The sequence below is a fragment of the Zonotrichia leucophrys genome, chromosome 4 (assembly GCF_028769735.1).
Source record: "Zonotrichia leucophrys gambelii isolate GWCS_2022_RI chromosome 4, RI_Zleu_2.0, whole genome shotgun sequence".
Taxonomy (NCBI): Eukaryota; Metazoa; Chordata; class Aves; order Passeriformes; family Passerellidae; genus Zonotrichia; species Zonotrichia leucophrys.
Genome location: NC_088173.1, coordinates 43,327,800 through 43,351,143, shown reverse-complemented (window position 1 = coordinate 43,351,143; position 23,344 = coordinate 43,327,800). Strand labels below are relative to the sequence as shown.

At 46.2% G+C, this 23,344-nt stretch overlaps 2 protein-coding genes and 1 long non-coding RNA gene across 7 annotated transcripts; 2 read left to right on the top strand and 1 right to left on the bottom strand.

Moving 5' to 3' along the window:
• The first annotated feature begins 86 nt into the window (after positions 1-86).
• ZGRF1 (zinc finger GRF-type containing 1) lies at positions 87-17,194 on the top strand. 5 transcript variants are annotated; one of them, XM_064711427.1, is made up of 29 exons: positions 87-172; positions 1,225-1,341; positions 1,450-1,530; positions 1,645-1,701; positions 2,151-2,336; positions 2,887-4,936; positions 5,234-5,319; positions 5,979-6,077; positions 6,414-6,587; positions 6,848-6,953; positions 7,030-7,130; positions 7,337-7,481; positions 8,834-9,492; positions 10,348-10,486; positions 10,870-11,054; positions 11,172-11,359; positions 11,851-11,990; positions 12,069-12,215; positions 12,789-12,903; positions 13,012-13,268; positions 13,736-13,895; positions 14,492-14,569; positions 14,699-14,846; positions 15,117-15,244; positions 15,506-15,629; positions 15,861-16,037; positions 16,153-16,287; positions 16,387-16,648; positions 17,063-17,194. In XM_064711427.1, the coding sequence occupies exons 2-29, from the start codon at positions 1,321-1,323 to the stop codon at positions 17,176-17,178; spliced, it is 6,264 nt and encodes a 2,087-aa protein (XP_064567497.1). In that variant the 5' UTR covers positions 87-172; positions 1,225-1,320; the 3' UTR covers positions 17,179-17,194. The 5 variants fall into 5 exon arrangements, with proteins under 5 accessions (XP_064567497.1, XP_064567496.1, XP_064567500.1 ...); XM_064711426.1 differs by having other exon boundaries at positions 115-512; XM_064711430.1 differs by lacking the exon at positions 5,234-5,319 and having other exon boundaries at positions 115-512; positions 2,887-3,564.
• On the bottom strand, positions 11,353-17,068 carry LOC135446916 (uncharacterized). Its single transcript, XR_010439929.1, has 4 exons — positions 16,882-17,068; positions 13,703-13,976; positions 13,068-13,209; positions 11,353-11,467 (listed from the first exon to the last, which is right to left on the bottom strand). It is a non-coding gene; the product is annotated as an uncharacterized LOC135446916 (long non-coding RNA).
• A 5,142-nt stretch (positions 17,195-22,336) lies between the features above and the next one.
• On the top strand, positions 22,337-23,215 carry NEUROG2 (neurogenin 2). The gene has a single exon (XM_064711432.1). The coding sequence runs from the start codon at positions 22,419-22,421 to the stop codon at positions 23,106-23,108; it is 690 nt and encodes a 229-aa protein (XP_064567502.1). The 5' UTR covers positions 22,337-22,418; the 3' UTR covers positions 23,109-23,215.
• Positions 23,216-23,344: the final 129 nt, after the last annotated feature.

Below are 23,344 nucleotides of genomic sequence, written 5' to 3'. Positions count from 1 at the left end.
TCGGGGGCGCGCTGGGCTCTGGGCGCACGTGACTTCCTCCCGGCGGGGCGGCGCGGCCGTGGTGACGTCACGCGGGCGCGGCGGCGGGAAGTTCGTAAAGGCGGCGGTGCCGGCGCCGCCATCCCCGTCCCGCTCCCGGTGCCCGAGCCTGAGCTCGTCCCGGAGCCGCTGGGTAGGAGCGGGGCCGCCGCCCGGCACACCGGGAGGGGTGGCGGGCCGCGGGCCCTCGGGGCATCCCTCTGGGAGGATGGTGTGGAGTGCGTCCCTTTGGCTGTGTGGAGGCAGCGCCGTTAACAGCGGCCGGTCCCGCTGCCCGCGGCGTTCGTTCCCCGGGAGCTCCCCAAGGGCTCGCGTCCCTCCGGCTGCTCTGAGAACTCGGGGAATAAAACTCTGTCCTCCAACCGGCTCCAAGGATTGCCACCTTGTGAAGCGCCCAAGGAGGTGGCAACCATAAGAAACAGCGCGAATCTTTTCCCCTGTCCGTCATATAAACTGCTCCTCACCCATCCAAAGTATATATATCATGTTATATATTGATATATCGATATTAAACATAATATATTTATATTAAATCAGAATTGCATCTAAATGTTTTATATAGTATACTTAAATATTAACTCTAAATATTTATATGTAATATTTAAATATGTATTATATATAATCGACTTAAGTATTAATTCTAAATATTTATATATAATATTGTATAATATTTACATAAATGTATAATATATTTAAATATTAATTCCAAATATTCATAGATTAAAAATCAATATAAAAATTTACTTTAAAATATCTTATGGTCTAATTTCAAATATGCAAAGAGGTTTGGCTCTACGGGAAGTCAGTTATTTTTTGCATGAGCAACTCCACACCTGGGACAAAATCATTCTGATAACAGCTTCTCTGCTATTTTGGATTTGCTTTTTTGGGGTTTTTTCTGCAAATAAACTTTTGGAATTTTATTTCAAGTAATTCTGAATTTTTCAGCGATGCCAGCCATTCATTTAAATGAATGAACTTGTCTAAAAGCTGGAAATATCTTGACATCTATTAAAAATGTTTTTTTGTTTTTTAACAGCAGTCTGTTAGATTGTTTTTGAGGTTTCTCTTTAAAATGCTCACAGCAGCTCTACTCCACTGGTTTGTTACTGCCTTGCATCTAATTATCTTTTCTTTTTGAGCAGAAAAAATAATAATTTTTTTGTCCACACTTTTCCTTCACAGCTCTGCTGCATCCTGGCCATTTCCCTGTCTCTCTGGCTGTGGGAAGGTGTGGGATATTTGTGAAAGAACCTGTTGGGTGCCTGTGTTGCCAAAGCAATGGCCTCTCAAGAATTTACTGTGAGTGATTTTTAACACTGTGGAATTAAGTGTAAAAACTGTAGCTGCTGAAATACTTGAACATTTTCTTACTTCTTGTTTTTTCAATGTTTTACATGTTTAAAACAGGTGTTATACACTCACCAAAAGATGAAAAAATCAAAAACATGGCAAGATGGAATTCTGAGGGTTAGAACTGGCAGAAATCAGGTGAAAATTCAGATTTAACACTATTGGATTTAATATCTGCTGCTGCTAGTGGCAGTCTAGTTGATTTGTGAAATAAATGTGTGGTTATTTAAAATGTTATTTTGAATTTTGCAGGCTACCTTGTTTGATGATAAAGGACAATGTCTGGAGAGTATTTTTATAAAATCTCAGGTATCTTTTGTTCAGAGTTGTTTTTATATCTGGCTGTAGTTGGTCTTTCAGACAGCATTCAAAACACTTGTTTGGTAGCCAAAAGAGTAATTTTTCTAGTGGCTGATATGGAACTCTGCTACAGTGCAAATAATGGAAAGGGAAAACAGCTTCTATTAATTACCAGATCTTACTGTTTGTCCAGAAGCTTTCATGGAATTTTTCTTGCTCTGTGGTAAAAGCAGTGTATTACAGTGATAAATAAAATAATCATTGGAGCTAAGTGCTACTGCTTTTTACAATATATGTATAAATAAAAGTTATCTGGCATTTGTGATATAGTAGGTGTAAGCAGCTGAATTTTTTACTTACAAGTACTCAAAAGACTGTATGTTTTTAAAAATAAAGCTATATAATATTGTTTCTTGTACAGTACTATCAGGTATACACTGCTGCTGTCCCTTTTCCAGGTGACTCCTGGAGATGATTTGGAAAGTGAGCGATATTTAATCACAGTTGAAGCAGCCAAAGTGAGTGAAAAGCCTTCTGAAGAACGGCCAAAGCAAGCAGAAACTCCAGCAGTGGACAGAAATGGTGTCAAACCTGCTCTTCTACCCCCAAGACATCTCCCTGTTGGCTTGAAAAGGAAGTTTACAGTGAGTTTTTGTTCCCAATTTTATGTGTCATGTTTATATGCAGTGTAAAACTAACGTATCGCTGCATCTACATATCAAAGCAATAAGTCCTTTATAATTAGCATTTTCTTGGACCCAACCAGGTTCTTGGTCATTTTTAGCAACTGTATCTTCAGCTTCTTTCCTGTGGTCCTTGAGAACACCTGCTGGTGGGTGGACCCCCTCCTTTCCATCTCTTCTTTGGCATTACAACTTTTAACTGTTTTATTATTCTCAAATATTAATTACTGATCAATATTGATTACTGTTTCAATTTTTTATCAGCACGAATCATACCTATTTATCACAAGCTGTAATCCAGAATGTATATTTTCCACATTTAGGAGATTTGGTTTAGCAGGATGGATGTTGCCTACAGTAAAAATCACAAGGCTTAAGGTTGTTTCTGTGCACTTGTGGAATCCTCATGGATTTGATCCGAATATATTCCCAGGCCATTTGATCAGAATGCAGTGTGCCCCATTTTCAGTATGATTACAAAACATGGATTAATTGCCAATTTCTATCCCAGGGGTTCCGAGGGCCACGCCAAGTTGAGAAGAAAACACCAGCTGTGGAAGATGAAGGAAAAGCAGCAGTGTTGCCCTCATCTAAGGGGTGCCAAGGGAGTTTTCCATCCCAGTTTTACATCAGCTCTCCGTTGTTTTCCACAGTTTGCAGGAAGGATGCAGGAACAAATCCCTCTGCAGGCAGTCAGGAAGAGGGGTGCAGGGACAAGGGCAGAGAACAAATGTCTGTGTCCTCCCTGCTTTCTGCTCCCTTCAGTGACAGCTGGGAGGGGACAGAGAGGCAGAACTCCCATCAGTTGGCTGGGAAGCAGGAATCTCCTCTCCTCACTGGGCACACTGGTGCTGGGGCAGTGTCCCACCACATCAGGAGCACAGCACAGATCATTGCTCTGCTCAAGTCCAAACCAGCACAAGGACACCACAGAGAGCAAACATTTGGAGCCACAGGCTGCCTTTCCAGGGTTCAGGCAGCACAAAATGCAGGTTTATGTGACAGAAAAAGCCCTGTCCTGCCTGCTCCTTCAGGTGACCTTGCCAAAGGACTCGTTCCAGATACCCAGCACCTGCCTTTTGTGCAGGGAAACGTAAAGGATACAAAGGACTGGAATGTTCTAGCACTTGCAAATTCAGCTGAACAGCCTTGTGGTGAAGAAGTCACAGGACACAGACAAGACAAAAAGGTAAATAATTTAAGTCAAGATTTACAAGGTGACTGCAACACAAGTAGTTACTTCCTACCTGAGTCCACTGTGAGTAGAATGAGTGGCAGTCAGTCTGTCCCATCCTCAGGTGACATTTCACCTTCAGCAAGTCCAACCACTTTTGAAAGCCATCCCTTTGGATACAGGGAGCATTCAGGGACTGACAGGCTTAGGGAGAATTGCTCTGTGAAGATGCAGAGTGAGTTTCAACCAAGGCAAAATTCAGAGGGACTGTCTAATGACCCAGAGCTCTCTGGGGATGTGACATTGGCTGAAGCTGGAGTTGGGAAGGAGGGCACAGGCTGTAGTCCTGATGGGGAACTGATGGAGGTTAGCTTTAACCTAATGGAGGCTTTTGATTTTAATGACATGGACAATGAAGATGTGTTTGAGAGGGAAGGGAAGGGATTCTCTGAGGGAGACACACCTTCATGGAGCCCAGGCAGCTTCCAGGGAGGAGATGTAGCACAGGGTGCTGCCTGGAGCCCTCACTGGAAGCCTCATTCTTGCTGTGACGTAGAGACACAAAGCAAAAATGAAGTCAAATGTTCCAAATCTGATGGAGAGGGGGGTCCACCACCCCAGCTTTGTGACAGTGATGCCAGGAGAGCTGTAGAAGATGCTGCAAACCAGACCAAAACCCAAGTGGAACTTCTAGGGGATGGACACAACATAAAAGAGATCAGTGAGAGTCAGTCAAGTTTTGAAGGCTCAAAGCAAGAGGAGGATATGGATGGCTGTGCAGCACTCACCATCAGTGGCACATCCTGGCTGAAAAAGCAGCACTCTGATCTCCTGCCTGGGGACACCAGTGTTAATGAATGTCACCCTGAAACCAGGCTGTCTGAAGCCACTGGAAGTCTCACAGGTATTTCTCCCGGCAGAATAATTTCGGCCTTGGACCAAAAGACTGAGGGAGGAGTTACACAGCTTGGATGTATGGAATCCCCAGATGCTGGCTCAGAGCACTTCTGGGCTGCTAGGAGTGGTGACATGAAACCAGGCAGCCCTCTGCTGGCCTTGTCACAGAAATCAGATCCTTTAGGAGGAGGTTGTTCATCTCCAGAGGAAACAGCAGTAGGAGGAACTGTGCTGGAAAATGCAGAGTGCAGAACTGCTTCTCCTGAAGCCTGCCAAGGAGAGACAGTAGGGGTGGATTGCCTGAAATGCACAGCAGTGGCTGAGAATTGCTCAGGATTCCCTGATTTGGTGAATGATATTGCTCTTCTGAGAGCTTTGACACAGCATAGCACAGCATTAGAGAGCTTGCGAAGGATGGAGGAGAACACCAACATGTTCTGTGGAACAGACCCTCCTAAGGAGACACTTGAACCCCTTGAGAAGGACCAAGGTTAGGGCAGCTTCTATTTCAAACTGGATTCTGTATGTCTATACCTGTTTGATTGCTCTCATTTCTCCTCATTTAGCAATACCTTTAGAGTGCTGTTATATGTAGGTTCCTTCGTGCAATTTGTGCTGTTTAAAGCAACATTGTGATCTCCAAGTCTGTTTGCTCTCATTCAGTTAAATCCTAACTGTGCATGGGTTGCATGGGTAAGGTTTGCAAAGCTGTAAATATTCAGATGTTTTCATGTAAAAAACCCCAGACTATTGACTGTAACTCACTGTGCTTTTCCATCTCTTGTAGCTATAAAAGAGTTTACGGAAATGCCTTACTCAGACAGTTTACAGGCATCTTCCTGTTCATACTACTTTGATTCTCCTGCCCTGATGGTAACCAATTTTTGACTACATATATTTATCTGTACAAGATAAATTCATTTTCCACCTGGCTCCTGGAATAAAATTCTTGGGTTAGAAACCATAGAAGTTGAGCTATAAAATGCTTAGAGGCATTGTTTATGAAGCTGGTAATAAATAGAAGATATCATCTTGACAATATTCAGGAGGCCTCATGTATGACAAGAAACTTCATGAAAAATGTAGTATTTAGTCATTTTTAATATCCCATCAATATGTCTGGTAATTCTCCTTCCCTACTCCATCTTTTACCACCTTTTTTTTCCCCCACTAGCTTTTTAAATGCATGGCTCTCCTTGGAATTTTAGCATTTAGGTTGAAATACACTGGGAAAACTGTTTGTGTTTGTTAATTCACATTGATTTTTATCCTGTTATGTAAAAAATGCTTTTAACAGCCTTGTTTCCTTTTCAATCAATATAAAGCTTAAAGAAACATTTTAGAAATCTTCTTTTTCCTGTTCTGTTTGAAAAACATGGTTTCTTACCCTGTCATGGATGGCTTCCAAATAAAAAAGCTGTAACTGAAAAGGCTTCCTTTGTATAAATACAAAACATTTCTTAGCCTAAATTTTCACTTTAAATGGTTATTAAATTGTTAGACTAACTAGTTTTTGGTATTTTCCTGTGCAGCCCAACTGTGTGGACAGTTTATTACAGAAGACAGATGCATATATTGTACCAATAGCAGCAGCCCAAAGGGACCCTGGGCCATCTGACTGGCAACCAAAGGTACCATTGCTGTGGAACTCAAGTGTAATTAACAGTGCTTCCTAAATTTCAGTTCAATGCTTTGCTAATTGCAATATATTGCACTAAGTCCTAATAAAATTTTAGTAATAAAATTTGTTATTTTTAGTACAGTTCACTGTACTAATGTTTTCAGGGAGAGTTTAAAACTCAAATTACAGGGGGAAAAAAAAAAACCAGATTTTTTTTTTTTTTATTTCTCTTCTGCAGAGTCAACAGGTTATTTTTGTTGTATGTGTAACAAGTACCTGTACTGACTGTAGCTAGTTGCAGAGCAGTTTTTCCTTGCTGTCAGTGATAATTCCATGCATTGTGCAGCCTGTTGCCTTCCAAGGGTACCAAGTGAAAGGATCAGCAGCTAGTGAGGTGGTGCTGAGAGCTCCATGCTCCCAGCACGGATGGCAGCAGCACCCAGACAATGTGGACTTGGCAGCTGAGACATTTTTCTCACCCCTCTTTTCAAGGCATTATGACCTTTATGACTTGAGACAGGTAAAACTTTTTTTTTTGTTCAGTTATCCATACTAACCTTAGTGCAAGAAAGTATCTTGTCAATTTAGGATAGAAAATAGTTCATTTTTAAACTGCAACAATCATATAAAAACCAATTATTTTTACTTACCTTTGTCATAGAACTTCACAATGTGTCACTTTGTTTTTTCTGCTCCTTTGATCAGTTGCACTTTGAAAAAAAGAAGATAAGCAGTTTAATTTCTACCAAGTTTTTACTTAGGCTTTTTTTTTAAATGAAGTCTCCAGGTTCCAGGAGCCTTCATGAGGATGATGTTGACATTGTTGGAGAAGGGAATTTTCAAGTGAAGCCTGATGTTATTGAAGAGCCAGGAATAAATCAGTGCTGTAAGTGAAAGTAAAAGGAGAAGGGCAGTGATTGGCCTCAGAATTTCTGACTTCATCCCTTCTCTGTTTTTCCTAGCACTGGCACTGGATGTGCACCCTGAAGTGCCACCATGGACAGTGTCACACCCACCCCCTGACCCGAGACAAGCACAGTGGACTGCCTGGGAGCCTGGCAAGGTGGGGATTGACTGGCTCTTGCAAACATTTTTGGCTTTATTTCCTGTGTGTTCGTGGCAATTTCTTACTTTTGGAGCTGTTTTATCTCAACTCTGAGAGATATCTCATTGTTTAGAATGATGAGAGAGAATGGTGATGAAAGAGCTGTAACCAGGGGTTTTTTCAGTCATGTTAATTAACCTGCCATGTTAATTCTTCACCTGTAGATTTCACCCGAAGTGACTTCCCCACTTGATCCAGACTGTGCAATTTCTCCACCCTGGGGAAATGAGGAGCCTGTTGGAGACATCCAGGAGCCCCTGACACATGGGCTCTTACCCAGTGAACCACAACTCCCAGATTTCTTCTTCAGTAAGAATTCACAGGGTTATACTGGCACCTCACAGTGTTTTAGCTGAAAATCTCTGAGTTCTTGAAGCACAATGAGTTGGGCCATCACAGACAGTTACTCTGCCAATTATAGTCTCCTGAAGGAGACTTGAGTAGAGGGATTTAGTTTTATAAAGAAAAATCAGCTTCTAGTTTGGGGGCAAGAAGGCTGTAAGCTAAGTTTCTAAATGATCCCTATGTTTTTATTTACCTGCTTTGAGTTTTCTTCCATATTCAGCTGTCCTCTGACCCTCTCCCATTTGACACCTCTCTATAACTGTCACTAATGATAATTAATGTAGCCAAAAGGATCCATTTTGGTAGTGAGAGCTTATTTATCTGTGTTGTTCAATGTTAATTCATAGGTTTGTGGGTTATCTTTTGGAAAAAAAGCAAATGTTAAAATGGGCTTTTTTCTAGTTGGCAGATGTCAGTGACATCAGATTAATGACCTCCAAAATACAACCATGTTTAATTTAATAGTAGGTCTTTTATACAAGCAGAATGGCTACATAATGTGTTCCGAATATGGAGGTTTCAAAGAAATTTTTTAAAAAAAAATTATTTTCAAAGAAATTTTAAAAAATCAAACAAACTAATTAAAAGAATCACACAAAGTCCATCATTTAGTGTAATACTGCACAGGAGCAATCCAGAGAGCTTCCCAGCTGGAAGGCAGGGTGTAGAAGGAAGAATTTAGACTTTTGGTACATCAGAAGAGCCATCTGACGCTGGCAAGGGGGGCTCTTTACAGACGGGGCTGCTGTGCAAAGTGCCCCGAGCTGTTTATTTCTCAGCATCAGTCTCATTACATGGTTATGACAGTGGGAAGATGCCAGCAGCTCACATTTCAGGCAGCAGGCCAAAAAACTTAATGTTACAACTTCCTTTAATAGCTTCTTGACCAATCACACCAAGCAAAAGCACATTGACAGTAGTTCTATCTAATCACCATGAGCACACGTACCTTTGGTTAAAACAATGTTTGCTTATTTTGAATACAATACCTGCTTGTCAGCCTTAAAACACAATGCACAGAGCTCCATTATTAAGCTTTAACCTTCCTAATATCTTGCTAGATAAACTTTCTGCAGCTTAGAGAGCTATTCAGACAAGCATTAATACGCAGGCCATTGTTCTATTTGCCCTTGCTTTTTCTACAGTTTAAATATTTTTCTGCTGACCAATCTCATGGCTGCTGCTTCAGCTCTACTTACAGTTCTGCTGTATCAGAGGCCTGCCTTTTCAGCTTTCCCCAAAACCCTCTAATTTTGTGTATTCCCACACCATGCCTGGGTGCCCCAGGTTGCTTGTAAGCTGTATTTTCCCCACAGCCCAGGAGAAATCCAGCCGTGCACAGGAATGCAGCCTGCCAGCACTGACACCCACAATGAAAACACGAGCTCCCTTTGTCACTGTTCCTGCCAGCCACGAGATTGCTGCCATGTTTTACCCCTCTGAGAGTGAGCATTTCCAGCAGTCTTTGGACTCTTCAGGAGGCAATCTGTGCAGCCAGTCGGTGGCATTTCCCAGGAGTGCTGCCAGCGCCCGGGACAGGAATTCTGACCCCTCTGTGTTCGGGGAGTACCCGGAAGATGGGCAAAGGGGATCTGTGCCACCAGCGCTCCCCGATGTGACTGCCCAAGGCAGACAAAGCAAGTGGCTGAAGTATCAAAGCAGTGCTCGGAGCGATTTGATCCCTGAAAACAGTGCTGAAGGGGAGGAGGAGGAGGATGACATCTGTGCCCGGAGCGTGCTGGGAATGCCGGCGGCGGAGCCAGGAGAGAGCAGAGCCGCGGATCCAAACGCTGCCAGCCCTGCAGCGCCGCTGGCGGCCGGGGGCCGGCCCGGGGAGCGCTCCGGGGCTGCGGGGGCCGCTCCGGTGTCAGCGGGGAACGCGCTCGCCCTGCACTTACCGCAGGCACCTCTGTCTGCGGCCGCACAAAAGGTGCTGAGTCACCTGAGCTGCCACGGCGGAACAGGAGAGGGCCAGGTGTGTACCGGGCTGTCACTGACACCAGCACGGTGCTGCATTTATCTCATTGCCTGCAGATGTTATCAGTAGGATTGCATAGTGACACCAAAAAATGTCTCTAATTTTTAATGTGTTTTTAAATTTTTAATGTATTTTTAATACATTAGTCACATGCCACGACTAATCCTTTGTAAAGGTAGTTCAGTGCCAGATTTAGATTTTTAATCTGAATGTCAATGGCAGGAAGATGAACATGTGTTTGTGATCAGTAGGCAGATGGAGCAAATTAGGCAAATTGAAGCACCAAACCAACCACAAGTTAAGTTTTTTAAGTTGTCAAATGGTTTTGAGAGTTGAAGAAAATGTTGACTCTTTTTTTTTTTTCAAGTTTTTTTGGTTCTATAAAACTGTCCAGTACAGTATTTGTGTGAAGCAGAGAAAGGAAATAACTAAGATATTTAACATATACATGGGTATACACATTGTGTGTGTTTTTATACAAATATATATATATATATGTGTAAAATCCATATACCAGACTTAAAAAGCTTATGAAGACACTTATAATTCATTTATTTCTGTGCAAAATGGTGTTGAAAATAGGGTTTGTGTGCTCCTTCCCCATGCCTAGTGGTGGAAAACATGATTTTGAACTACATAACATTTATTCTAAAGCCTTTGGAAGTATTAATTGTGTTATTATAAATGCAAGCTGTTTGGCAAGGAGCAAATTTTATCCTCATAGTGCATCCTAAATGGCAGCCCAAGCTCTAGGGAAATTTTTAGTATTTTTTAGTATTTTTTTACAAATCTGCAATTTTCTCATTCAAGGTCTTACAGTTTTTAATGGTTTCTTTTCCTGGGTCTTTTTAGGACATAACAATTTCTGAGTTGTCTTTTCCTCCTGTGGATAAAGTGAAACACACCAATCTTCCTAAAAGAAAGATTTCCATCCCAGCTGTGTTTCAGTCTCACACTCACTACAAGCAGGTTTTTAAAGCTGCTCTGACAGGTAAGGCTCTGCTCTGTGAAATGCTGTCATTTTAAACATTGCCTATTAAAACAGCAGGGTGCATTTCATTTTTTTTATATTTCTACTGAAATATATTTAGTCTATATCCAAAATTGCAGAGGCAAGCCAAAAAGACAGTACACACTGTTCAACTCTGTAACCTCAGGGCTGTTTTCCAGTCTTAAGATACCTAAGCCTTTTTTTTTTTTCCCTTGGAATAAGTGGATTTTTCAGGTCACGTGGTTTCTTTTAGGACTCAGATGAATTATTTTGATTTGGGATGGAAATTTTCCAATGGAAGTACATTTGTTTGGATTTTGTGTAGCTGTGTAAGCATTTTAAGTGTGTGCTAATGATTCTGTTGTTGTCCTTTCCCCACCAAGAGCAATTGAACATAATGCTGTTTGAGTTGGCCCAGAGGCTGCACCATGCCCTCTCCAAGGTGGACATATCATTGTACACTGCAGTGAAAGATGGGCAAAGCCAGGCCCAAGGAAGCTGTGCCCCACTCTGCAACCACATGCACCCTGCTAAGCTGGTGATGGTTAAAAAAGAAGGTCAAAACAAGGTGCTGTTTATTCCTTGTGGTTTTTACACTTTGGGGGTGAAAGTATCCATTGCTTTCTCTTTTTTTTCTTACTTGTTCTGGTGCTCATGGACATTTTTCCCCTCCCTTCCCTTGCAGGGTCGTTTGTTCTATGCCTGTGATGCCCCAAAAGCTGAGCAGTGCTCCTTTTTCAAGTGGATTGAAGATGTGAATCCCACACAGACAAAATCCAGAGCTGGTGCAGTGCTCCACGACACAAAAAGTATTGGGACATACCTCAGGAGTCAAAAGATTGCTGTTTATGAGGAAAGCCAGCTTTTGGTGAGGTACCCTCAAATGCTGTGCCACTTCATGATTTATGAATATTCCAGTAGCCCAGGACTTCAGCAGGATTTAACACATTTTCTCTACATTTAAAGAGTAAAGATTTCTTTCTGTAAAGAAATGCAAGAGCTATATTACTGAAGGAAAAATATTTATAGCAATGGTATTTGTTTTTAGCAAGAATCAGAACTGCTGACCAGCAACGTGATCAATTGCTTAGTGTCAGAACTGTTGCATTTGAACTTTGTTCATTTAATCCTCAGTAGGAGAGTTTGATTTCTTCTCTTCAAGATTCTAATTTTAATGCCAGAAGTCATCTCAAAGGCTATTCTGTGCTGTTTAACTGTAGAGGAAACAATTTAATTGTGTCTGGATATGAGAGGATTTTGCAGTCAAGATAAATGGAGGTTTCTTGCTTTTGGTGCTGAATCTAAAATGTGCTGATGGTTTTACATACCTTTTTCCTTTTTTTTTTTTTATTACAATTTCCCAGGAAAGCCTTTGAAATTCCAACACAGAGGTACAGTAAGTTCAAGAAATTCATGAATACACCTGCCAGCTTTGATGGTGACTCCAAACCCAAATTATACCTGAAGCTAAGCAGAAAGGAGCATTCTTCTCTCTACAGCAAAGGTGAGCACACCTTAAACATCAGATTTCAAAGGTGGCAGTGGGAGAGGCTGATGAGGACTCTCTGTTGTTTTTTGGCAGATGACATCTGGGTTGTTTCCAAGACTCTGAACTTTGATCCCATTGATACTTTCATTGCAAGCAGTGCTTTCTTTGGACCATCCTCCAACAATGAGATAGAATTGCTACCACTGAAAGGCTACAGTCCCTCCAACTGGAGATCCAACAGTGAGTTCCACAGCCACATTGAGAACTGTGGGAAACAACTAAGGAAAAATCCAGCCAGCAATGAAGGATGAGCTGCTGAGAATTTGAGAATTTCTCAAACCTTGCACATGATTTAATTCACAGTATTTTTTTTCCTTGTGTGTTTGAATATATATTGAATACATTAATTAATGCAATTAAACCTGCAAAGTAGCTGGCAAATTGCAAATGGGTGGGGAAGAAATGAGAATAATATGAGGGAAGTAGTAAATTATGTAATATGATGTACAATGCAAGTTGACTGTAAAAGGAATATGTTTTTACTGTCCTTAAAAAACAAAATGCAGAAACCTCAAACAACTCACTGGAAAATTTATTTTTTATAAAAAGCCATGTATTAAGTCTGTGACTGCAAAAGTTTCTTGGTTTTGCTGTTGAATTAAGTTAAAGCTTTGGGGTTGTTTTGTTTTGTAAACGGAGAAGATAAAATCAGTTAATAACTCTTTTGGCATTTTATAATTCATTTCTTTAGCTGATTTGCAATTTCTGCTCTATTGACTCCTTTCTCCTTTTGTTTCTCTGTGGCCCTTGCAGTGTGTGTTCATGCCTTGCTGGTGTGTAATGCCAGTGGTGAGCTGGCCTCCCTAAGGAACATGGAGGAGCACTTCAATCCATCCACATTACCACTGATCCCATATCTCCTGAAAATGTGAGTTACTGTCCTGGGATACTGTGAGCAGTCCAGTGCAGGAATATCAGAACCAGGAGATACAAATTGTATCATATCACTACTTCTGGGTATTTTTTGTTTTCCTAGGAATTTTGATTCTGAAAATGCTACAAAAAGAGTCAACAAAAGGAAATTCACTCCACCTGCCATGAGTGTGAAGTGCTCCATGATGCCTGGCCCTGTGAGCTCTCAAGTGGCAATGGGAGTGGCTGAAGAGATGATCCAGAGGTTCTCCCTGAACCCAGACCAAGCAGCATCGCTGATTCACGTGGCTCAGATGATCACCTGTGAAAAGCCCAAAGGAGGGGAGCAACATCAGAGCATCCCCATCACAATCATACGTGGTACACAGCCAAGAATTGTGATATTTCCTGCTGTTGTAGCTTTGCACAAATGTTGATTAATGGGAAATGCCATCAATCAGCCCCTCTGATACTGACTGTGACATTAATACATCCATTCTGTCAGCACAGAGCTTTTGCCCCTTGAAATTAAATCTAAATTAATTTTTCACTCTGCCTTTTCCAGGATTTCACTGAAGCATAGGAGGTTTTGCCTAGAAATACCTATACATAAAATCAGAATTATTTATTGTCTTCAGCTTTTTTCTTTTCATATGCAAACCACTTTTTATCATGTATTAGCTTTTATCATGTATTAGCTATTTATTAATACAACTATGTATTGTTTTTGTAAGTGTAAGCAAGCCCATGCAATTATTTTAGAGGAATCACAGCATTACTGAAGTTAAAGCAATTGATTTCTAGGAAATTCTCACTTGTAACTTGGGCTTTTTCTTCCAAAACCCCAGGTGTTTTTGGAGCTGGCAAGAGCTACTTGCTGTCTGTGGTCATCTTGTTCCTGGTGCAGCTCTTTGAAAGCAGTGAAGCTACAGAGAGTCCGAGGGCAACTCCATGGAAACTCCTCATTGCTTCTTCCACCAACGTTGCTGTGGACAGGATCCTGCTGGGGTGGGTTGCTGAGCCTTTTATGGTTCTTTTTCCAAAACCAATAATGCACTTACACTGTAGTGGTAATTGTGCTGGTATTTCCTGTGAAACACATCAAAAAGATTGATTTGTTTCCCTAAAAAGTGGCACACACAGACTTTAATTGTACCTCAGCTCTTTTGCACAGTTAAAAGGGTGAAAGGTACATAAAACATCTACAGAAGACTACTTTAGGCTCTGCTCTCATCAAATATGCTATTAAAATCCATCAGGACCAAGAAGTACTGCTCAGGGATCTTTGGGATGTACCAGTAGGGGAAGGAGGAGCAGAGGGGATCAGATTTGTGAAAATTTAGCATGAAATAAATGCATGGTTTGGAAGGAAAAAGGAAGGGAAGATACATATAGAAGACTATGAGAGGGGAATCATCAAGGCATCAAATCATGATGAGGTAATTTATTTTGATTTTGTTGAATTACTGAGGTACTTCATCTCAGTGATCACTGAAGTTTGTGTTCCTGAGTGTTCTGATGTGTCTTTTGAAACCAGTTTTAAAGTTTTCTAAAGATTTCATCTTTCCCTTTCTGTAATGTTTATCATCTCTTTTTCTTTCAAGTCTGCTCGAGCTTGGATTTGAGGATTTTATAAGAGTGGGAAGTGTAAGGAAAATCACGAAAGCAATTCTTCCCCATAGGTAAGAAACCTCTTTGAGGGATTTGAAGCAATTTGGGGTAGGTTAATACATTGTTATCAAGTGTGGTTATTTTTCCAAGCACTGCTGTTTTCAGTTACTGCAATGTATGTTACAAAATCTTCTTTGAAGTTTACATGCAGGTTCAGGAAATGAAAACGAGCAGCTGAAAGAGCTGCTTGCTCTGTTGAAAGAAGATTTGACTCCGGCTGAGAAGATCTATGTCAGGAAGAGCATTGAGCAGCATAAACTGGGGACCAATAAAACTATTCTGCAACAGGTACAGTCAAAGATATGGGATGGGAAAGCAGGGATTTGCTGTGTCTTATCCACAGGGCTGAGCACATGGAAACTGGGAATTTATAATTCAAAACTCCTGGTTTTGAAATACAAAGTGAACTTTAGGTTTGATTGCACAGGTGTAGCTTAGTGTCCTGTTTCTAGAAATAAATTTAGCTGTATTCTCCTGCTCTAGTTAGGTGCTGCACAGAGATGAACTATGAAATGATTTCAACTTTTTGCCTGCCTGTTTTCTCCTCGCTGCTGGCAGGTGAAGGTGGTTGGAGTGACGTGTGCTGCCTGCCCCTTCCCCTGCCTGAAGGCGCTCAGGTTTCCTGTGGTGGTGCTGGATGAGTGCAGCCAGATGACTGAGCCTGCCTCCCTGCTCCCCATTGCCAGGTACAGCCCTCCTGTACCTCAGGGGCCTCAGCAGGGGCACCAGCTCCCAGCAGGGCCACACTCCACACCTCTGTGAGCCCAGCAACACCCCAGCAGCAGGAAGAGCGATTTCAAATAGAGGCCTGTCCTTAGGTGTTATTAAACTGGGGTGGAGGAGGGAGGCTGGTGGGAAGCAGTGTGATACAGAAACAAGCACACACTTTGGTTATGAACACTTTAACATCCTTTTTAGAACACTGTTTTTTTCACATTCTTATTTAGGTTTCAGTGTGAAAAGCTCATCCTAGTTGGAGACCCCAAGCAACTGCCACCAACTATCCAAGGGTCTGAGAGTGTTCATGAGCAGGGATTGGAGCAGACCCTCTTTGACCGACTCTGCTTAATGGTAGGTGCTGCTGAACACACCTTTGGAAAAGGTGGAGAGCGGAACTGTAACTCCCCTGAGGTCACATGGGCAATTCCAGGTGTCAGAGGATCAGGGTTTCAGCACTGCAAAATACCTTAAGATCACAGAATGGTTTGGGTTGGGTCACCCCCACCGCAGACAGGGACAGGTTCCACTAGCCCAGCTTGCTCCCAGCTCCATGCCAGCCCTGATGTGTGTGTCATCCTTCAGGGCCACGAGCCCATTGTTCTCCGGACGCAGTACCGCTGCCACCCTGCCCTCAGTGCCATCGCCAACGAGCTCTTCTACAGCGGGCACCTCATCGATGGCATCTCCCAGGGGGACAGGGCTCCTCTCCTGGAGTGGCTGCCAACGCTCTGCTTTTACAGCGTCCATGGCATGGAGCAGGTGAGTTCCTCAGCACCACTTATGTAACCAGCCAATATTGTCATTTTCCCTCCATTCCATTCCTTTTTACATTTTTGGTGAGAGCTAATTTGGGAATCTTTTTCCCTCTTCCCAGATTGAAAGAGACAACAGCTTTTACAACATGGCAGAAGCTCATTTTACAGTCAAGCTCATCCAGTCTCTGATTGCAAGTGGAATAGAAGGAGCTGATATTGGTGTGATTACCCTTTATAAATCACAAATGTATAAGGTTTGTGTCATAAATCAGTAACAAAAATCAATAAAGCCCTTCTCCTAAATGTACTCTGAGTAGCCAAACTCACCTCCTTCCCTGTTTCTTTGCCCCCAGATCCAGAATTTGCTCAGTGGGGTTCACTCCGAGGCTTTTGAGGTCAAGCCTGTGCAGGTGTCCACGGTGGATGCATTCCAGGGTGCTGAGAGGGAGATCATTGTGCTGTCCTGTGTCAGGACCAGGCACTTTGGGTTCATAGACTCGGAGAGGAGGATGAACGTGGCACTAACGAGGGCCAAGAGGCACCTGCTGATTGTGGGGAGTCTGCCCTGTCTGAGCAGGAACAGGCTGTGGGGGAGAGTAATTCACCACTGCAGAGGTAAGAGCTTCTTTGGTGGGGTATTTGAAACCTGCACCTTGTTATCTTTAATTACACTATGTACAATACACCTTACAATGTTTATAATAATATATAAAATATATGGTGTGTACGCTAGAGCAACCACTATATTCATATCAGTTTATGTATAAACTCCAATGTTTAATATTACACTCAAAATCTAATATATTGCAAGAATGTGCAAGTTGCACATGTACAGTTTACAACTTTACCTGCTTGGCCGACATCAAATAAAGCATCTTGGTGACTGAACTCCACAGAGCCATTTTCCAAGCAGAAATATCACAGCCAGGCAATACTCTTGGGGAAATAGATGTTGGCACTGCGAGAGGCTGGTTCCATGATGGATGCTGTAGAGAGAGATGTAATTACTCTGTTTATTGCTGCTTCTAGGATGGGAAAATGGCTTACAACATGCAAGCCAGTGTGAGCAGCAGCTAAATGACATTCTCAAGTCTTACTTGGAGAACTGGGAGGAAGAAGAACGGTGCAAGAAAAAGGAAAAATAAAATGTGTTGATTTTATGAACAAAATCTTAATTGCTTGTCTATAGCAATAGCTCTGGTAATTTGTAATCTAATATTTATTTAATGTTGGGGTATTTTTGTTTGGCTCTCAGTGCATTGATACTTCTTTTTGACCTTGTGGTCATAAGACTAAAAATTATTAAAGTGCCTTTATTTGGTTGATAAATAGAGTGACTTTTTCTGCTTGAGAAATGAAATCCTTTTATGCTTACAGTGTAGTTAATGATATTTATGGTATTTCACTGTTCTTCAGATTAAAACACCATGGTATTTTAGAATAATTCTGTCACCTCTCATGTTTACATGTAGGTGACATCCAGGAAGAGCTTGGCTATAAACAATTACGAGGTCCCTTCTGCAGCTTTTGCAAACATCTTAAGCACCATCCAGCACCTCTGAGGGCTCCAAGAGCGCTGGAGAGAGACTTGTCACAAGGGCGGGGAGTGACAGGACGAGGAGGAATGGGTTGGGGTATTGGGGATAAATTCTTCCATGGGAGTACCAGTGGTGCCCGACTCACCGGGAATTCCCGCTCTGCTTCCCGGTTTTCCCGGTCCCCTCAGGGCTCCCGCAGCTTCCGCCGCCGCCAGATGGCGCCGCGCGCCCGGCGGAGGGAGCCGCCCGCGCGGTGATGCGCCCCTCCCGCCAGCCCGCCACTACGGCCGCAGCACCGCTCCGCCCTGAGAGGGCAGCCCCGGCTCCTTCCGCCGGGGGAGGGCTGAATGGCGCTTTTAAATTACTGCTGACACCTCTGTCCCGGCTCCCTAAAATCTCAATCAACAAGCCATTAGAACTCAACGGGAGTAAAACTAAATCCTCGTTTAAGTGTATTTATCCGCTCTCTTTTCTCTCTTTCAAATGCTAAATCCATTTCAGCATATGCCCCTTCTTTCTCTCGCCTTTCTCTAAAGACTGGCAGCCTGCACTACTCTTGTAAATATGAAAGATGCTAATCATATGACATATCACGTCTCAGTCGGAGCCTGGAATAAAGCCTTGAGATTTGGGATCATTGCCTCCAGACAACAGCTTCATCAGCCGGAAAGTTGGGTTTTTTTCTCCTTTCCTTCAACTCTCAATCCCTTCTTTGTCTGGGGGAAAATGCAGCCAACTCGAGCCACCCTGGCCATATGGTTCACTCTGTGTTTTCTTAGTTGAATCCTGAATTGTTTGTGACTTGCGAAAGGTTTTTTTTTTGGGTTTTTTTTTTTTTTTTTGCAAGTGTGTATAAAGACATAGAGGAGGCTGCCCGGATCGGGGCAGCTCTGCAGGATAACTCCATGTTCTTCACGTGTTTGCTTTCAGCCACCTCACCACACAGACAAAAAGTATAAACCTGCAGACATACTTCACCAGATACCTGTAACAGGTTATTGGTGTTTCTTCCCCTTCTGGGTAAAAATATCCAGGTGCTTTTCCCTTTTCTGGATGGAACTTCCTTCTTGAAACACCATTCACTTCTTTACTCAGCTCCATAACAGTTATTGCTCACTGGCAGATCCCATCTAGAAATGTCTTGACTAAGAGAAGCCCCTGAGTATTTTGAGTAAGGAAAAGTGGCTTTTTAGACCTGGATAAATTAGGAGCTGAGTGGGTTTGGCTATCCCCTTGTTTGATAGCCAGGCTGCCAAATTTTCTTTCTCTCTTTCGTTACACAAATCACCCCCACCCCACCCCCCCTGCCCCCCAAAAGGCCCTTTCACCAAACCATTAAATTCTACAGAGGTGGTCAAGCTAGTCCTGCTTTTCAGGCGTTCGAGAAAGAAAAGGGTCCTTGAAGTTTAGAAGATGCCCAAGGAAAACTCATTGAATGACATCAAAAGAATGAGTTTCCATAGCTGTTGAAGCACGAGAGCCGTGTAGCTGCACAAAGGCGGGTTGGGGCAGTGGGACTGTCCCACTGCTCTATCCCAGCACAATTGGGTCACTGAAATAGGGAATTAATTACCATTGGAGAGTGGGCAGCCCATTCACCACTGGCTGAGTTTTATTAAACGCCAATATAAATAACAAAACAACTCTTGTGGCTGCACTATTCCTACACGCCAAAGGAAGGATTATGTTGGGGATTAACATCTTAAAGTCTATGAGACTTTCTGACTCAAGGCTCGGAGCTGGTAATCGTATTTGTCTCCTGGTTCAGCGATTAGTGCTCTCCCTCGCGCACCTTCGCCTGGATGGCCAATGTCCCTTTTTGCAGGCACTGGGTTTTTCACACAATCGGCTGTTCTTTTCCCCACATCTATAGAAAAGAATAAGAAAACTGAAGCGTGTTCACGCGATCCTCAAGCTTCTTCTCTTCTTCATGGGAAAGGAAGGCACCGGCAGCCTTTTTTCACAAGGGGGAGGAGGCAAACCCTCTTGGTGGGGTGGGGGGCCAGCACTGCAAAATCGCTCTGCAGGCCTGCACCTGCCATGCAAATCCGCCGGGAACAATCGGCTCCCGACAAGGGCTGGGCTGGGGGGAGCAGGGAAAGATGCCGGGACAGAGCTTGTGGGGGGACCCCTCTTCGCGTGGATCCCAGAACAAACCCCAAAAGTGCTAATACAGCTTGGGAGTTGGGGGACTGCTCCTCATCGTGTCCCTCCATGTGGCACTGATTGCTGCAGCGTGCATGGGAAGGACCTGGATCAGGATGTGGGGGATACGCACCCCAGCAATTTTGATTGCTTCCCTCCGCAGAGCACCCTAGTACTCTGCTGTGTGGGGACATATTCTCACACCCCATTTAAGAGCAGAACCACCCCACTGTCAGGGTTTGTGGGTGCTGGACACCACAGGGATCAGGACACCCTGGTGTGTGTGGGCAGCCCTAGGACCCCGAACCCTCAGGACACCGCAGGGTATGAGGGAGGCAGAGCTGGGAGGGGCCGGGCCACCCTGTCCCCACAGCTTTGTCCCCACATGTCCCGGGATGTCGTGCCCGTGTTCACCTGAGGCAGGCTGGCCATTAAGGCTGGCTCTCAACTTGTGAGGTCGACGTGTGGATGGGCTGTGCCCAAAGGTCTCTCAGCAACACAGACCCTAAACTTTTAGGGCTATCGGGTCGCCTCAGAGTTCAATCTTCTTACAGCAAACAAAGCCCTTCTGAAGGTCTCCCCCTCTCCCCCACACGAGCTCAGCGTCCTTTATTTCTGGGCTGTGTGATAAGCTTAAATCATTGTGCTCCCATTTCTTGATCGTTGCCTGCTTCGGGCTTTTGTTCCCCTAAAGTAGGATTGAGTCTGGCAAAGGGGCTGAAGTTGAACAGTTTGACCCTTGGAGGACAGTTCAGGCGGTGGGCAGTGGCAGCAGCATTCCTGCTCCTGATCCCACTCCCTCTCCCCCCCCGCCACCTCCTCTCCCCGCCGCTCTCGGCCAAGAAGCTCGGCCCTCGCTCTGCCCACGGACCACACAAGCGCCTATCCAGAGCTGTGGGGATATAGAGCCGACCTGTCCTTGGTCACCTCGTGTTCAGCCCTACAGAAAAAGCCACTGCACGGCAGGGCCTGGCAGCAGGAATGGGACCAAACCCCAGAAAGGCACGGCAAAGGGTGCCTCACCTCTCCGGTGCTTTGCACCAGCAATGGAAGCATGGAAATCTCGGCAAGCAGGGTGGGGACAGAGGGATGGGCTGGCCCTGTCACAAGTGTACTCTGCTTTGTCCCCTTAGAGTGCAGAAAAAGAAATAAGGTCCTTTTAAAAGCGTCACTCTCCTGGGATGTCGAGGGGAGCTGTGAGCCTCTTGCACAAGGAGGCGAAGAATGTTTCTCAGAGTCACAGAGATACTGACTGAGGCACCCGCCCAGCCTCAGTCGCTTCCAAAAACCATACACCCAGAGTGAGGGGCTGCTTTGGATGTGAGTTTGTGCTATGCTAAGCATGGCTTCTGCACAGGTTTCAGCACTTTCTTAAATTTTGAACTTTTCTAGCAGTTGCAAACAAAATTCTATTTCAAATCCCAACTCGTCCCAAGTGCCTTGCTGACTGTGTTTCCATATGGAGAGGATAGTGTTCTGGGGTTTTAGTTTTGTATGTTTTCACTGTCATTTCTTTGCCAAGGACTTGGAGTGACAGGCAAGAAGGGACAGCTTCACACTGACAGAGGGCAGGGTTAGATGGGATCTCGGGATAAGTCCTTCCCTGTGAGGGTGGGGAGGCCCTGGCACAGATTACCCAGAGAGGCTGTGGCTGCCCCATCCCTGGAAGTGTCCAAGGCCAGGCTGGACAGGGCTTGGAGCAACCTGGGATAATGGAAGGTGATTCGTGGAGCAAAGCCAGCCTGCCAACTCCACGGGCATGTCACCGGGCTCAGCCATGGAGAGAGGGCTGGAAGGGGGAAGAGGGGTGAAAGGAATGAAGGTTTTCCTGGTGCACTGACAAGTTGGTGTTTGGGGGTTTTCTCAGGTCTCCTCCAGCCTGTGAATTATATTTGACAGCACGGAGCTACCCGGTGTTCCCCCACTTCGGGCTCGGCCTGACGAGAACGGAGCGGCCTCTTGCCCGGAGCATCTCCCCAGCAAGCCACGCACGGAACTACGCACCTTTACCACAGCACCAAGCGTCCCCAGAAGGCGAAACGCTCTCGGGGAACGAGGCGGGGGGTGAAGACGAGCCCCTCTCCATCAATTCCTCCCTTTCCCTTGCCGGCCCGCGAACGAGCAGCGGCTGGAAGGGGAGCCGGCCGGCCCCGGGCGCGCGCGTGGCGCGCGGGACGCGGGGATTGGCCGGCCCGGCGCCTCGCGCCCCCCCCGCCCCCCGCCCCGTGCCCATTCATTAATAAATTAGCGGCACGCTCCAGCCGAGCGCGAGGCGCCAATGGGGCCCCGCCGATGGGGCGGGCGCGGGGGGGAGCGGCGGCGGCCCCCCCCGACAAGAGTCGCGGGCGGGGCGGGCAGGGCGAGGGGGACCCCGGGGGTAGGTTTGATTGTTCCCCGCGGGGTATATAAGGGGTGTTAAGGAGGGTCGTGTGCCAGACACGCAGCCTGACCGGGCCCCGGGCGCCGCTCCCGCCGCCGCCCGCCCGCCCGCCCGCCGCCCCCGGGGCGCGTGCCGTCGCCGCGCCCCCGCCGCTCCCCCCCCACGGTCCCCCGCGCTTTGCCGCCCCCCCCCCCAACCTCAAGACCCCCGCCCCGCTCCGTCAGACCGGCGAACCGTCACACCGCCGGAGAGGCGAGGAGAGCGCGCCCGCTGCTTCCCGGCGCTGCTGCCCGGTGCGGCCCCGTCCCGCCGCCGCGCAAGGATGCTGGTGAAGGCGGAGGTCCTGGCGCCGCCCGCCGAGGACGAGCTGCTGCTGCTGGGGCTGGGCTCGCCCGCCCCCTCGCCCTCGCTGCCGTCCAGCGCCGAAGAGGAGGAGGAAGAGGAGGAGGAGGAGGAGGAGCTGCGCGCCGCTCCGCCGGCTCGGCCTGTCGAGGCTCCGGGCGGCCGCGGGCTGCGGCGGGCGGAGGGGAAGCGGCGGCCGGGGCGGTCCCGCGGCGCCCCGCGGGCGGCACGCACGGCGGAGACAGCGCAGCGCATCAAGCGGAGCCGGCGGCTCAAGGCCAACAACCGCGAGCGCAATCGGATGCACAACCTGAACGCGGCGCTGGACGCGCTCCGCGACGTGCTGCCCACCTTCCCCGAGGACGCCAAGCTCACCAAGATCGAGACGCTCCGCTTCGCCCACAACTACATCTGGGCGCTCACCGAGACCCTGCGGCTGGCCGGGGCTGCGCGGCTCGGCCCCGACGGGGCGGCGGCGGTGCCAGCCGAGGGCAGCCCCTCGCCCACCTCCTCCTGGAGCGGCGGCGCCGCCAGCCCCGCGCCCTCCGCCTCCCCGTACGCCTGCACTTTATCGCCCGCCAGCCCCGCGGGCTCCGCCTCGGATCCCGAGCACTGGCCGGGCCGCTTCGCCCCGGGGCCGCCGCCGCCGCTGCCCCGCCGCTGCCTCTAGCCCGGCGCGGCGCTGCCGGGGCTCCCCCCGGGGCGGCGGCGGCGACAGCGGCATCTGCCCGCTTCCCAGGGCAGGGCGGGCTGTGGGAACGGCACCTGCCAAACCAAACTTTCCGTCTCTCTTTCTCTCTCGCCGATGTGCACTTTGTCCAGTTTTCCCAGATCTGTCACCGCGGGGCTTTTGTGTGTGTGTCCCCCCCTTTCCCCGCTCCCCTCTTTGCCATCTGTCCCTTATGA